Raw genomic sequence first — 15392 nt, 5'->3', positions numbered from 1 at the left:
TAGATTTATAGACCCTCGGGCCTTGGTGAGCAACCTCTTCTGGCAAACATCCAGCTCTCCTGACACATAGTTTTCCTGACCCATGTGCTAACGAAATTGGCACAGGAAGCCTCGGGGAGACGCAAGCAGCTGGACTGGTAGCTGCGGAGGGGGCTCTGGGGAGCCCTCTATCACTGAGACTTTCTCTCCACACTCCACAGCCCACTCAACAGCCGCCTTTTAAACTTCTCAGTTATAACTGAGCCCAGGGTGGTGACTGCAGGAGGAGCACAGCTTTACTCCTTTCACTCCAATGCCTGTCCTCCCTGAAGCCCAGGGACACCTGGCCACCTGCGACCCAGGTCTGAAGCTGCAGTCCTGCCTATAATACTCAGGACCTGGGGGTGTCCGGCTGAGCCACTGGGCCTCGTGGTGACGTCTCATGCTGCTGACAGACACCACCGTGATCTGGCCAGAGCCCCTCTTCCCACACCAGGCTCTGTCCTCAGGATGCCCACAGCTAGCCCAGTTTTCTCCCTTTGTCCACACCAACACGCCCAGCAACCCCTGCCCATGGCGACCCTGTCCTCCACTGACTCACAGTCTGAGGGGGAGGGGATCCCAAAAACCTGACCCCAGGGAACGAGGTCAGATCTGGGGCAGGACAGGCAGGCAGGAGCACAGGGCGCACAGATGGCAGTGCCTGGGGTCCAGGCTGGCGTTGCCACAGTAGCAGGAGGCAAATGTGGGCAAGGAGCATTCCAGGGTTCCTTCTCTCCCTGCAGTAGCCAGGTGCTACCCAGGAGCCCACAGCAGGAGCACAGGGTGCAGCCAGGGCCTGAGTGCCTGGGATGGGAGATGGGCAGCTGAGCAGGGGGTCCAGCAGAGCCCAGGGTGCCAAGGAGGGTGTCTGCATGGGCTAGGTTCCCAGAAGGAAGTGTCCCGGTGACACCAGAGGCTGTCTCCATGGGCACACGCCCTCCTCCAGCAGTGAGAGAGGCCTGGGCTGGAGTTGGCTTTGCAGCTGCTGAACTGATAATGAGGCTAATGCATGTAACTCCTACAGCCTGAGACAGGCAGGCCCCAGAAAGCCGCACATTCCTGCCTGCTGCCCACGGTCCGCACTGAGCAAATCCCAGAGGAAGACAAGTGGACAAGACTGTGCCCTGTACCCTGATCTCCCCACATGCACACACGCACACATGCATGTGCAAACACACAAGAACTGTGCCCCGCACCTTCATCTCCTCCACACACACACACACACACACACACACACACACACACACACACTCAGCACGCCTGCCCTCGCTCCACGCCTGCTGTGCAGCTCCTTGGACTCTGTCTCACTTCTGCATCCTTGTTTCTCATCAAGATCTGCTCTGGCTGTCCTGCCAAGGGAGGAGTCACTAGAGTGCATTGCAGCACCACAAGCAGCTGGCCGAGAACAGTCGTGAGAAAACACTCTCTAATTTGAAACTTTTAAAATATAGTGCTAAACGTTCATTACATTAAATATTACACACTGCTTACAGGTTTTTCTATCAAACTAACAACAAAAAGTTATTAAAATAAATAAATACGCTAGTATTAAAGAAAACAACTCTTTGTATTTAGGCCTAAAGTGTTTTTAAAATCCGAAAAGCAAAATTTCAGTCTAGAGACCAGGATCCTCATCTGAAAAAACGAGGGCTGGACGCGGACCTGCCCCAGTGTCTCCACAGAGCAGCCTGTGTTTCCTCAGGTCACTAAAAATAATTAAGGAGGGAACCACATTATGCTTCTCCCAGCTCTTTCATATTCAAACAAGCGTCCTTAAATTTCACAGCAATAAACAGAGCCTCTAAGAGAACCTCTTCTCTGGCGGCTGGCTTCCAGCCCTCGCTCTTTTCTGGTATTAATGACTTGCCAGTTTAGGGTCTTGAGTGAGTAAACCAGGGTTCCAACGTCTGCAATTTCCTTCCTGAACTGGACCTTCCACAGCTATCTGTCAGTGAGTATCCAGCATTGCTAAGGTTACTGGCCTGCAGAAGAAGCAGCGGACCTAACAGAAATGTGAGTCTCTAATTAAACACCTTGCAGGTGTCAAGACAGATGCAAAAGGCAGTTGTTTCCAGGGAAATCCTGGCTCTGAGCAAATGTCCAGGAGTTGGATTCTAAGGGTTCACTGAACTATGAAGCCAGAGCAAGGGTTTCGTAACAAGGGGCCCGCAGGAAGCAGCCTCGGCAGCCCCTGCCGCCTGGTCGACTCTCAGTGCCAGTGGGTCCCGGAATCAGAGATGCACCTGGGAACCAGCTCTACTGAGGTCTTGCATGTGTTGATCCCGAGGGGTGGGAGGCGTCCGTCTGCAGGGGACTGGAGGTTTAGGATGGCCTTGCTACAGCTGCCTCTCAGCGGAGGGCCCAGGGGAAGGACGGTTTACAAGATCAACATCGGTGTCAGCTGCCTGACCTTGGCTGGGGAAGCAGGAGCCGGACATTCCATCCAGCCAGAGCTGAAATTACATGGAAAGATCCTTCTGGGGACACCCAGTCTTCAGGATGCTGGACAGAGGAAACGTGTTCCACCAAGGTGCTGAGCTGGCAGAAAACAGAGCAAACCCTCTGTGGGCTGTTGTTCGGGGACCCCTGCCTCCCCAGGGAGGACTGCACGCCCTGCCCACCTGCGTGAGGCGCGGCCACATGAGAAGGAAATGTGGCAGCGCGGATGCCAGTTCCGGCAGAAGCTCTGCGAGCAGGCTCTTGCTCTGTCTCGAACCTCTCCCTCTGCCGCGAGCCGGGCAGCACCAGAGAGGGGCCGTTCCATGATTTACCTGATCACAGATAAAGGCGATCTGATGATCCCTGGGACTCAGGGTCACTGGTGACTACAGCATCCGGGGGACACCTCCCACGTGGGCAGGCAGGGCACACACCTCCACCGAGGGGCCTCCGAGACAGGTGTTCTGTGATGCACCTGCAGGGACAGAGCTGTCTCCAGAGTCCTGAGCTGGAGCTTCCTGGGTGACCGAGCTCCAAGAGCAGGGGTAAAGAGCAATCCTTGGGCCCTGGCCCCCATGCTGGCACAGTGGTTCCGGGTGTCTGTATTTCCAGGGGCTGACAGTGTTCTGGAAATACCTCAACTCTGAGTTTCTTCACCCACAGACTTTGCTTTTCCATGGTACCAACACTTTTCAGTTTCCAGGGCCAAATGAGGAGGACGCCTAAACAAAGGAGCTATTTCAGGGTGCAAGCCTCAGGGCTGTACCTTCTGTGACAGGCCCCGAAGGTGAATCCAGAAAATAATAATCCCAAATAAACCCTGAACATGTCTTCCCTGAATCTGCACGACTTACTAAAGAGGCAACACACCATCACCTGACTGCGGAACTCTGAAGCGGGGTGATGATTACAGGGGATTACGAGACGCTGGAGATCGCTGACCACGAAACTCCATTAGCTCTGACACCCAGCCCAGGGACTGTCTCCCCCACAGCCTGTTGGGACGGCCACCCCTCTCGGATGAGTGGAACAAGGCTGCACTTCCTTTCCCTCCTCCTTCCTCAGAGGCCAGAGTCCACCTGGAGCAAGGACTTTCCAGGCGGCTTGCACTCCACTCATTTCCTTTCACAACTGACTTATGTTCTTCCCGCTTATCCCAGCTCCCAGACTAGTGAGAAGTTTTTAGGAACTTGCGGAGACGGAGCAGGTGGGTGGAGGGAGCTCTGTAGGAAGGGCTCTAGGCCTTCTCCCACACCTGCCCAGCGACCCCAGTGGGTCCCTGGCTTGCGTCAGGTGGGCTGAGGTGTGAGAAGGAGGCCAGGCCCGTGCACCTCGCTCCGTCTCACACCCACCTCTGTTTCCTCAGCTGCTACACACTGTGGCTGGGAGGATGGAGGGCTGGGGCCTCAGGAGAGGACCTGGCCACGGCAGGTGCCAGGTGCACCTCCGACCAGGTGAGCCAGAGGCTCTCTTCCTGAAAACAAGCAGGGGAACTCCTGAATGAAACATGCCCTTTGGCCTTGAGGGCTAGAATACACCCAAGAGCAAAGCCACAGTTCTTCTTTCAGCACGATTCCCTTTTCCATTCAAGTACAATCTCATTTTCTCATCTTTCTCATGTTGTAAGGTGCCTGCTTTCCTACTCAGGACATGGCATTAAACACATCACAAATAGAACCAACCTTAGGTTATAAAACAAAATCAAATAAACAGAACTTCTCAAGCATTCCTGAAACCAATCCTTCCCAGACAGAGCTTCAGAGGCGAAAAGAACATCAGAGCGCCTTCCTTCAGAGTGGGGAGTCCAAGTGGCCAGAATGGGGGTGGAGCCACTTCCCCATCGGACACCCTCCCACAGGAGCTGTGCACCTGGACTCCCTGCCCCTCCTGTGGCCACCGACCCTCGTCCCGAGACGCCACAACTGCAGTGGCGATGAGACCGCACTTCACAGTTTACAGCCACATTCGCGCAGCTCACTTCTGCTCCAACTTAACCACCCAGGCCCACGAGGCTGCGCTTATTACACAATTACATCAGTAGCGGCTCTCGCAGGCCTATGTTGGCGCAACTTCAGAGAATCTACTTGTTTCATCTTCTGGTGGGTCGCCCTTTGCCAGATACACTCAGACTCTTTCCCTGGGTGTTCTCTGAGAGTTCACTGGAGCACAGCCACCCTCATTCTGTGACCCAGACCGAATGGCCCCTCAAAGCCTAAACTACGTCCTGTTGGGCCCTTCACAGAAAGTGCTGACCCCACTCTCAGGGAAGGGACTCCTGCAAGGTGGCCAGCTAGTGGCGTGAGGATGGAGGACAGGGCAGCACCACTGCTTCCTCGCCTGAGTCTCGTGGACCTCAGCGACTACACTGCAGCGTGGGCTCCAGCACAGCCACTTTCTGGGGAAGACACAGAGGAGTGTGAATAAATGCCACCGTTCTCAGATCCAGCACTCAAGTTCCGGCTAATTGACAGTGACACATGATCCTTCGTTATTTCGCTCTGGAATAGCTTTGCCCTGTGTGCTCTGAGGCTGGGCAGTTGATGGTCAGAGCCAGAGACTGAGTGGATGGCCACCCACCGCCTGTCTCTGGGGGCTTCTTGATTTCTACTCATGGTCAAGTGAATGGAAAATATCTAAAAGCAGTCATTTAAAGTCCTCAGTTATCCTTTTCTGCATCTGATACCCTCATAAGCCATCGAGACGCTCCCAAACCCGGGAGCAGTGAAAGTCTTGGGAGGGGCCTTTCACGCAGTGTCCGCTAGGCAATGATGAATGTGCATGGGAAGCCCTATCACGTGTTTCCTTGGTCCTTACCCAGGACAGAAGCAGCTGCAAACACAAGGTCCCAGACCAAAGCCTGCCCTGGGCTCAGGAGCCTTTTGCACCAGCAGTGACCAGGGAGTGACCCCCTCCTGCTGATCCCACAGTGCTCAGTCAAACAGACATGGTCCTGCCCTCAGCACAGAGCAGGGGAAACAGACCTACCGGGGAAGCAGAGGAAGGAAGGGCCAGAGGGAGCCAGCGTGGAGGTGCTGACAAAGAGGAGGCTGGCCAGGTGGCGGCGGCGTCCCCTGGCTGTGGTGCGGGTACGAAAATGTCAACCCCGGTTCTGTATCGGCTGTGGCCCAGCACAAAGCCCCCGAGATTTCTGCACGTCTGGTTTCTTCATTTGTAAAATGGGACAACTCCACAAGGTAACAATGCATTTCATCTTGACTTCAAAGCTTTTTATTTTTTAATACAAAATGCAAACTGACAATGAATGTTGGCTTTTAAGGCATTTTGGCTGAATTTGGTTCTTTTGTTCTTTTAGTTCTTTGAAAGTGTTCAATAAAAAGTGTGCAAAACTGACATTAACCACCCATCAGTCCAGACTGGTGTCCTCATGATGAAATACGATTTCAGCTGGAAGTGACAGTTTTGCTCATTCTAAACCAAAAAAGATCACATCAAGTTAGAAAAATCTCCTGTAGTCATAGCAAACCTAACTTTTCTACCCTGGGTCCTCCATGGAGACCCAGTCCCAGAAGAATGTGCGCAAACTTCCAGGCCCGCAAACGAGTTTGGGCTGCTTGGCTAATGGACCCCCTTTGCCTCTGCCCCCATATTTACAGTTCTTTCAGAAAACAATTGATAGTAGCCATTCTTTCCTGCTTAATTTACCTGGAAAACCTTTCGGCAGGAAAGAAAAGTACTCTTGAAATTTGTCAGCTCAACCTGATGTGCAGCTTCTCACGTATAAAGATAAAAACTTATTTTCATCCCTCCAAGTTTTTTTGTTGTCCTTTTTCATTCACATCACCGTTAAATTGAGCCAAAACAAAACACCTTCAAAAGCAGAGTAAGTTCCCTTTGGTCTGAGTCCCAACTGTTTTGCCAGCGTCTGCCTGGCATCCTGTCTTCAGCCGGCACACCTGGCCTCCCTATGCCTTTTGTATGCTTCCAACAGAGAAAAGACTAATTCCAGATGACATTCAATGGATGATAAAAATTAACTTCTCTGAATTGTAGCTCTTACAGTCGATTTCACCTAAATCATCAATTACATGGGTTTTTTTTTTTTGGTTTGGTTTTTCTTTTTACACCTCTGGATTATGTTCCCACATAAACAAAAAAAGAAGCAGGTACAAAAACGGTAAGTGGGAGTGTGACATTGCACATTTGCACTCCTAGTGTATAATGTTACCTAACACCTTTCCGAAGCATCCTCTGTGTGGGGACCCCCAACCACAGCTGTGACAAGCAGCTGCTAGGAAACCCGGGAACCAGTTTGACGGGGGTTTTTCAAACAAGAGTGCAGAAATTTCAAACAACCCTCAGGCTGGCAGTGCTCCTCGCCTGACGGCGCCTTGAAGGTAGCTGCTACCAGGTTCTAATTTGATATTAACCATTAAGGTAAGAAGCCCACATTTCCGGGCTTTTATACACGGTTCCTGTGCTTTCTTAAAGGACCTCATGATCTAGGCTTAATCTTCCGTTTTGGTGGGACAGGTGATGACTGCTGACACTGGGCTGAGGTTATTTGGGAATCAGGGCTGGGCCTGGGCCTAGGATGGAGCACCTTTGTTTCTTCCAGAAGGAAAGTGGGGTGAAAGCTTCAAGTCTGCAGACACGCTAGCAGGGAAAGCTTTACAGAGACACCTCGTGAGGCCATACTAGAGCGCAGGAAGGCAGGGGCAAGTGGCAGCATGTTTAAGCAAAATCTAAGGTATTTTAGGGGAAAGGCAAACTCCATGTGCGTGACAAGAACTAAACAGATATTCTAGTAAGAGACTTGTCTGTGTGTACTTGCAAGGTTAAACAGTGCTTTTCACACACCCCCCGCCCCACTGCCCCAAGAAAGTGACCACAAAGCATAATGGCCCCAGGCACATACAGGCAGAGCATGTGTGGCTCCCGCCACATGAATGGGCCCTGGGTTTCCTGAGAAAGGGACCTGAGAGAGGGAGACAGACGTGCCAAACACAACTGGAAGGGGTTTTGAGTCTGAAGATGAAGCTGAGTCTGAAGCCCCATACCACATTCAGGCAGGGCCTGGCAGGCGCTTACAACACCTGGAATTCTGCAGCATGGGGGCCCTGGGGACAAACACGGGACAGAGGGGTGCTGCTGGTGCAAACCAGAGGCACCCAGGCTCAGAGCGTGAGCAGCCTGGCCGGGCAGAGCCTGACAAGTGCTGGCCGGGGGCTCTGCTGGGGGCCGTGTAAGTAGTACGTCTGCACAGCCCAGCTCACACTGGGAGTCGCACACCTGGTCCAGGAGGGAGGTCGGCAGACACCTGTCCGTGAGAGTCCCCCATCCACAGTGGAGAATGCTGTCTCCAGGAGGTGGCAATACCCCAACTCACAGACCAGTGACCAATCCAGGGTTTCCCACACAGTTTGGATTTTCACCTGTGGTCAAGGCAATAGCTCTCTTTTTCTCCTCAGTGTTTGAATTTGGACAATAAATGATATGGCTATTCTGCTTATAACATGTGGGTTTCCTTGGGCCCATAAGGTGACAGCTCTTAGCTCAGGTACCAAAGTTTAACCCTGAATTTTCAGTTTGATTGGTACTACAAATGGGTATACCACATTGAACAAAAGAAGGGAGTGAGTGATTGTGGAGGTGAGGGAAGGTGGAGGTGAGGCAAAGTGGAGGTGAGGGAGGGTGCAGGTGTGGATGGAGGGAGTGTGGGTGGAGGTGGAGGTGAGGGAGAGTGCAAGTGTGGGTGGAGGGTGTGTGGGTGCAGGTGAGAGTGGAGGTGAGGGAAGGTGGAGGTGAGGGAAAGTGGAGGTGAGGGAGGGTGGAGGTGAGGGAAGGTACAGGTGAGGAAAAAGGTGACAGAGATGAATGAGGAGTGATTTTTTTTTTTTAAGTTTCCAGTTATAATTCTGTTTTAAACCAACTCAGGATATGTTGAACGTCACTTTATCAAGACTCTTATCAAATTCCCAAGCCCCTCCATTCAATGGCTTGGGGATTTGATAAAACGTTAGTAAATATTGGACATCTGTGCCCTCAGAGGATAGTGCTTCAACAGCAGAAAGCCTGTCCTGGGTTCCTGAATCCTCACAAGGACTGGCGGGAATTCTGCAAATAATGGCAGTAAATCCAGAGTAAGGGCAGGAACGTAGTGCAGGGGTGTGTGTAAAAACAACGCCCCTGCGTGCAAAGAAACCAGAGAAACAGTGTGTGAGGTTGGGGTCCACACTGAGTCTCCAATCAGTGCTGTGCAGAAGCCCCGCTCCTCCCAGTGTGGGGACCACTATTCTCCCCCTCACTTGCTACATTTTACTGACAGGGTTTGAATTCAAGAGGCCAAAGAAATGGGCCCTGAAATATGTCACTCTGTGAACTAAGACAGGGAAGGAAAATGGAGAACAGAGACCACGGGAATCCCACTTGCACAGTGCTGGGCCTGTCAGGGATCTGCACTTGGGCAGGAAGAGTGAGGGGCGCCCGTCCCCATCCAGCACCCTGCTGTATGTGTCTAAGGTTAGAGGTTAACAGAAGACCCCTGATGCTGTTGCAGAGTGGTGACACCCAGGTCTGTCCTAGACCACCTGGAGCAGGGTCCAGAGAGGATGTCGTGTAGCCACTAGGAATGGGAGGTGCAAGACTCAGGAGGCCTATACCAGGTTTGCTCCTAACCACCACCCCTCTAGGACTCCAAGGGGAAAAGCTACATGTAACATTAACGCCAGCCGGGTAGTGCTTGAGGGCTGTGAGCGCCTAGGAGATCTGAGTCGTCAGTGAAGAGGCTGCAGTCCTAGTATAATTCCTGTGCACAGAGGCAAGTGGGCCAGGGGCCAGTGGGTGCACCGGCTGCACAGAGCTCAGGCGTCCTGAGGATCTAGGGCCCAGGGAAGAATTAAGAGGGCCCCCCTGTAAGTCGAGGGGCAGGAGACCAGCGGAGGGGTTGGGCACTGACAGAGCCCCATGCAGCCTGCCCTAGACCCCCGAACTCATGGTGGTTGTGAACCAGTGGAGTGTGGTTGGAAGGCATCTGTTTCCTTTAACTGGGAAGAGTATAATGGTTCAAGATGGGATAACAGGAGGGACAAAATATTAACTGATGTGAATATGTGAAAGACAAAGCTTAAGGGGAATATTGAAATGAAATATGTATTTTTTGGCAGCATGAAAGTTGGCCACTGAAAACATCAATGAATGTTGGCATTTCAAGATTTGAGAGGTGGGCCCTAGTTTGCCTAAGCACCACTGAAGGGGCTGCGGAAACCCGCTGCAGGGTTCAGGTGCCTCTCTCCCAGTGTTGGCCCAGCCTGGACCAGCTGTTCTGCTTCCTCTTCCCTTGTGGTTTGAGCAGAAACGCCACAGGAAGCACAGTGTCAGCGGACATTTCCTCCCAGGGCCCGGTCCCGATGCGCTAACCCCTTGTTTCTGCTCTTCCTCACTCCTTACCTGTGTTTTCTCATTATACACTGGTCATAGAGGCACCACTCTCCTGGATCACTAAATATCTTCCACACTCAACACCAAAGCGCATGTACTGAGTACCTACTATGTGCTCAGCACCTTGAGGGATACAAAGATGACTGTCCTGGGCTGACAGCCTAGTTAACACAAGACAGTGAAGACAATAGTGCTGAGGCGGTTATCATCACAGGAGGGGAAGCAAGCACCTCTCGGGCGCTTGATGGTACCCCAGAGACAACATGATGGAGACGTCCGAGCTCTGGTCTGTGTCAGACACGGCTCAAGCGTTTTACAGGGCTTAACCTCATAAGAGTCCTTCCCCAAGTGGCTTTCTACCCAGTAGGTACATTTTGAAGTCTTAAACTTGTGCAGATTTCCTAGTAATTTTATATTTTGGCCTTTGACACAAACTTGTTCCTTAAAGAGGTTAATTCTTATTTCAAAATGTACATTCTTAAGATGTATTCTTGTATGATATAATGAAATTTTAAAGCAGAGTTATAAAATTTGTTTCAAATTCTCCACAAAATTCTAGGAATCCAAACCTAACAGCATATTACAAGGATTATTGACCATGACCAAGTGGGATTTATCCCAGGAATGCAAGGGTGGTTCAACAATCAGTCGACGTAATACACTACATTAATAGAGTGAAGAAAAAACCCCTATGATCATCTCAAATGATGCGGAAAAGGCATTTGACGAACTCTAACACTTTCATGATAAAAACACCCAGGAAACTAGGAATAGAAAGGATCTTCCTCAACAGGATAAAAAGGCACTTATAAAAAGCCCCACAGCTGGGACTTCCCTGGTGTCACAGTGGTTAAGAATCTGCCTGCCAATGAAGGGGTCCGGGAAGATCCCTCATGCCATGGAGCAACTGAGCCCGTGCACTGCAACTATTGAGCCAGGGCTCTAGAGCCCATGAGCCACAACTACGGAGCCCACACGCCTAGAGCCCGTGCTCTGCAACAAGAGAAGGCACCGCAATGAGAAGCCTGTGCACCGCAACAAAGAGTAGCCCCTGCTAGCCATTGCTAAAGAAAGCCTGTGCGTAGCAATGAAGACCCAATGCAGCCAATAAATAAATAAATAAATATTAAAAAAAAAAAAACAAAACCCACAGTTAATTTCATACTCAACAGTGAAAGACTGAAAGGTTTTCCTCTAACATCAGGAACTAGGCAAGGATGCCCACTTTCTTCACTCTTATGCAACACTGTCCTGGAAGTTCTAACCAGAGCAATTAGGCAAGGAAAAAAATTAATGGCAAATTAATTTAGAAATGAAAGAGTACAACTACCTCTATTTGCAGATGACATGGCCTTACATACAGACAATCCCAAAGAATCTACAAATAAAGCTACTAGAGCTAATAAGCAGATTCAGCAAAGCTGCAGGGTATGAGATGCAAAATCAACATGCAAAAATCAGTGTATTTCTCTACACCAGCCACAAACAATCCAAAAAGGAAATTAAGACAATTCCATTCCAAAATAGCATATAAAAAGAAAAATACCGGGGAATATATTTAACCAAAAAGGTGAAAGACTTGTATGCTGAAAACTACAAAACATTGCTGGGAGAAATTAAAGAAACCTAATCAACTGGAAAAACATCCCTGGTTCATGGATTGGAAGGCTTAATATTGTCAAGATATCAATACCATTCAAAGTGATCTACAAATTTAATGCCATCTCTATCAAACTTTCAATTGCCTTTTTTCCAGAAATGAAAAAGAAAACTCTTCAAATTCATAAGGAATTGCAAGGGTCCCTGAGTAACCAAAGCAATCTTGAAAAAGAACAAATTTAGAGGACTCACACTTCCTGATTTCAAAACCCACTATGAAGCTACAGTAATCAAAATAGTGTGGTTCTGGGATAAAGAAGACATATTGACCAATGGAACAGAACTCAGGGTCCAGAAATAAATCCCCAAAACTGCAGCCAACTGACTTTCAACTATGGTTCCAAGACTATTCCACTGGGGAGAAAGTTCTTCAAAAAATGATGCTGGGAAAAGTGGATATCCACATGCAAAATAATTAAGCTGGACCCCTATCTCACACCACACACAAAAATCAACTAAAAATGAGTCAACAACCTAAATGTAAGAACTAAAGCTACAAAATTCTCAGAAGAAAACAAAGGGATAAATCTTCATGACCTTGTATGTGGCAATGTTTTCGTAGATTATGACACCCTGAGCATAAGCAACAGAAGAAAAATATATACGTTAAATTTTATCCAAATTTAAAACTTTTGTGCATCAAAAGATACTATCAAGATAACAAAGGGAGTCCAACTCGAGGATGGAAGATGCCTTAGAGGACTAGGGCGGGGAGGGTGGGGGGGACTCGGGGGGGGGGAGTCAAGGAAGGGAGGGAATACGGGGATATGTGTATAAAAACAGATGATTGAACTTGGTGTACCCCCCCCCAAAAAAAAAAAAAAGATACTATCAAGAAAGTAAATGGACAACCAACAGATGGGAGAAAATATCTGCAAATCATATATCTGATAAGAGTCGTGTCCATGCTATATAAAGAACTCTTAGAACTCAACAGAAAGACAAACAATTTAACATGGGCAAAGAACTTGAATAGATGATCCTCCAAAGAATATAAAAATGGTTAACAAGCACATGAAAATATGCTCAACATCGGTAGTCACTAGGGAAATGCAAATCAAAACTACAATATCACTTCATACCCACTAGGGTGATAATAAATCTGGAAAATAACAAGTCTTGGTGAAGCTGTGGAGAAACTGGAATCCACATACATTTCTGGGAAAATGTAAAATGGTTAGACTGTTGTGAAAAAAAAGTTTGGTGGTTCATCAAAAAGTTAAACATAGTTGGGGACTTCCCTGGTGGTCCAGTGGTTAGGACTCCGAGCTTCCACTGCAGGGGGCACAGGTTCGATCCTAGTCGGGGAACTAAGATCCCTCATGCTATGCGGAGAGGCCAAAAAAAAAAAAAATTAAACATCGAATTACCCTATGACCCTGAAGGTATGTACCCAATAAATGAAATAAATGCAAATATATGTTCACACAAAAACTTGTAAACACATGATCATAGCAGCATTATTCACAAACCCTAAAAGATGGAAACAGTCCAAATGCCCAACAACAGATAAATGGATAAACCAAATTTGTGGTCCATTCATACAACAGAATATTACTTTTTTTTAGCTGTTTTAAAAAATATATTTATTTATTTAGGCTGTACCAGGTCTTAGTTGTGGCTCAAGGGCTCTTAGTTGCGGCATGCATGCAGGATCTAGATCCCCAACCAGGGATCAAACCCCGAGGCCCCTGCAGTGGGAGTGTGACGTCTTACCCACCAGTGCACCAGGGACGTCCCTACAGTGGAGTATTACTCAGCCATGAAAGGAATGGAGCTCTGGTAATGCTGCGACACGGTTGAACCTTGAGGACATTATGCTCAGTGAAGTAGGCCCGTCATAGAAAGACAGATGCTGTGTGATTCCATGTATAGAGGTACTTAGTGTAGGCACAGCCATGAAGACAGAAGGCAGAGTGGAGGCTGCCGGCTCTGGGGGCAGGACAGAGTGAGGAATTCCTGCTCAGCAGGTGCAGATTCTCAGGTTTACAAAAAGAAGGTGTCACGGGAGTAGGTGGTAGTGATGGTGAATGCATGTGACACCACTGAACTCCACACTAAAAACGGGTGAAATGGTAAATTTCATGCTATGTATATTTTAACAACAAAAAGTCCCACATTTTATGACTCCATTTACATGGAATATTCAGAATAGATAAAGCCATACAACAGAGAGCACATTAGTGGTTCCAGGGGCTGCAGAGAGGCTGCGATGCGAGAAACTGCTTAATGGGTGTAGGGTTTTGCTTTGGGGTGCTGGAATGTTCTGGAACTAGACAGAGGTGGTGGTTGTACAACATTGTGAATGGACTAAATGCCACCAAATTGTTTGCTTTAAAATGGCTAAACCTGCAACATGTGAACTTCACCTCAATTAACTTTTTTAAAGAATTAGTTCCAGCACCTTCCAGAAAGTGGGATGATAGTTTCCTCCTCTTGCGTTGCTGTCGTTGCTCTGTGTCCCCATCAACGCTTCCACACGCTCCTCCTAGTTAAACATGTGTTTTGCGGGGAGGTTACACTGGGCTTTGAGGCTGGTCTGCTCGGATCACATCACCGTGCTTCTCTGGGCTGCCGTCACAGATGTGAGCATCTCTGGACAGGCAAGAATAAGTCTGAGTACTAAACACTCACTGGTCACCCAGCATGGTACTCTGGGAGACTAAACGCTGGTTCCAATTGCGTTCTCTTTAGTCTTTCTGAATAATCCATAGGGAAAGCTCTGGGACCCTTGAACTCAAGTGGAGTTCCTGACCTATTGATCTGGGCACTTCCACAAAGCATTTCCTTAAAAAATTCACTAAAACGTTAAAACAGCACACAATTGTAGGTGAAATTCCTCTTTCCTGGCGATATCTTTGAGTATCAACATATCTTGAAAATAACTTCAATGATATTTTTCCTTAAGTGATTTGATGGAAAATTATAACTCAATCCTTTTTATCTCCTATTTGCATGAAAATCTCTCTTCCTCTCTATCGCAGAATCACCAAAATAGCTAACATTTATTGAGCACTTACTGTATGCCAGACACTATTCTAAGCACATCGTAATACTATCATCTTTCACATTCTAAAGATGGTGAGGTTGAGGGGCTTACCTGCCCGCCTCTGTGGGGGAACCAGAACTGAGCCCAAGCCACCTGGCCACACTGCCTGCATCCCCAGGTACCACTGCTTCCATCCACCCTGCCCTGCGTCTCATTCTAGCCAGAGACAAAGCCCAAGAACTCACAGAAACTCATCCCAAAATCTTCATTCTCAGGGCGAGGTCACCTGATGGCCCGCAGCTAATGCCAAACCACTTGACAATGAAGGGAAGGGTCATCCTTTTCCATTCACTGAAAATTAATTCAGGTGTTTCTTCTCTTCTGCTCTGTACCCTACCATCCCCACCTCCAAAAATAGATGCAAAGTTCATTCATTATGTCACACCAGGTCTTACCAAGCTGTTCTCTGTAATTGTCTTGGATCTGCTTTACTATATCACACTTAGGCAGGTAAAGTTTCCCAGAGTCAGCTGTAACCTGGCTGCTCCCTCTGAGGCTGTTATTTTGTTCTTAAAAGTCTCAGGAATCATGTTAGCTCAAGTCACAGGGCAAGCTCGGCATCTGTGTGGCCCCCAGAGGTCTGGACTGGGGTGGGGGGGAATGAGAGTGAGCTTCAGTGGAGGGGTAGAGCTGCCACATTGTGACAAATACTAGTTGATCTCCTACTGTGTGCCACCCACCCTCCCAAGCACTGGAGAAAGAAGGGGGATGAAATGAAGCCGGTGCTGCCTGGGGAGACAGGCTGTCAGGGCAGTCAGGACAAGGTGATGTCAGTTCAAATCCTGTCTGGAGAAACCAAGCAGGGAAGGGGCTGGGGGGGGAGGGT

General features: G+C 48.8%; 1 protein-coding gene across 1 annotated transcript in view; it reads right to left on the bottom strand.

Moving 5' to 3' along the window:
* PLEKHG4B (pleckstrin homology and RhoGEF domain containing G4B) overlaps positions 1–1223 on the bottom strand; it is a 46129-nt gene extending 44906 nt beyond the window's left edge. The window contains 1 exon segment of the mRNA XM_057708449.1: positions 1218–1223. Coding sequence (XP_057564432.1) covers positions 1218–1223 — 6 coding nt within the window.
* Positions 1224–15392: the final 14169 nt, after the last annotated feature.

Source organism: Hippopotamus amphibius, chromosome 15 (assembly GCF_030028045.1).
Source record: "Hippopotamus amphibius kiboko isolate mHipAmp2 chromosome 15, mHipAmp2.hap2, whole genome shotgun sequence".
Taxonomy (NCBI): domain Eukaryota; kingdom Metazoa; phylum Chordata; class Mammalia; order Artiodactyla; family Hippopotamidae; genus Hippopotamus; species Hippopotamus amphibius.
The sequence above is the reverse complement of the archived record's forward strand: the minus strand, read 5'-3'. Positions and strand labels throughout refer to the sequence as shown.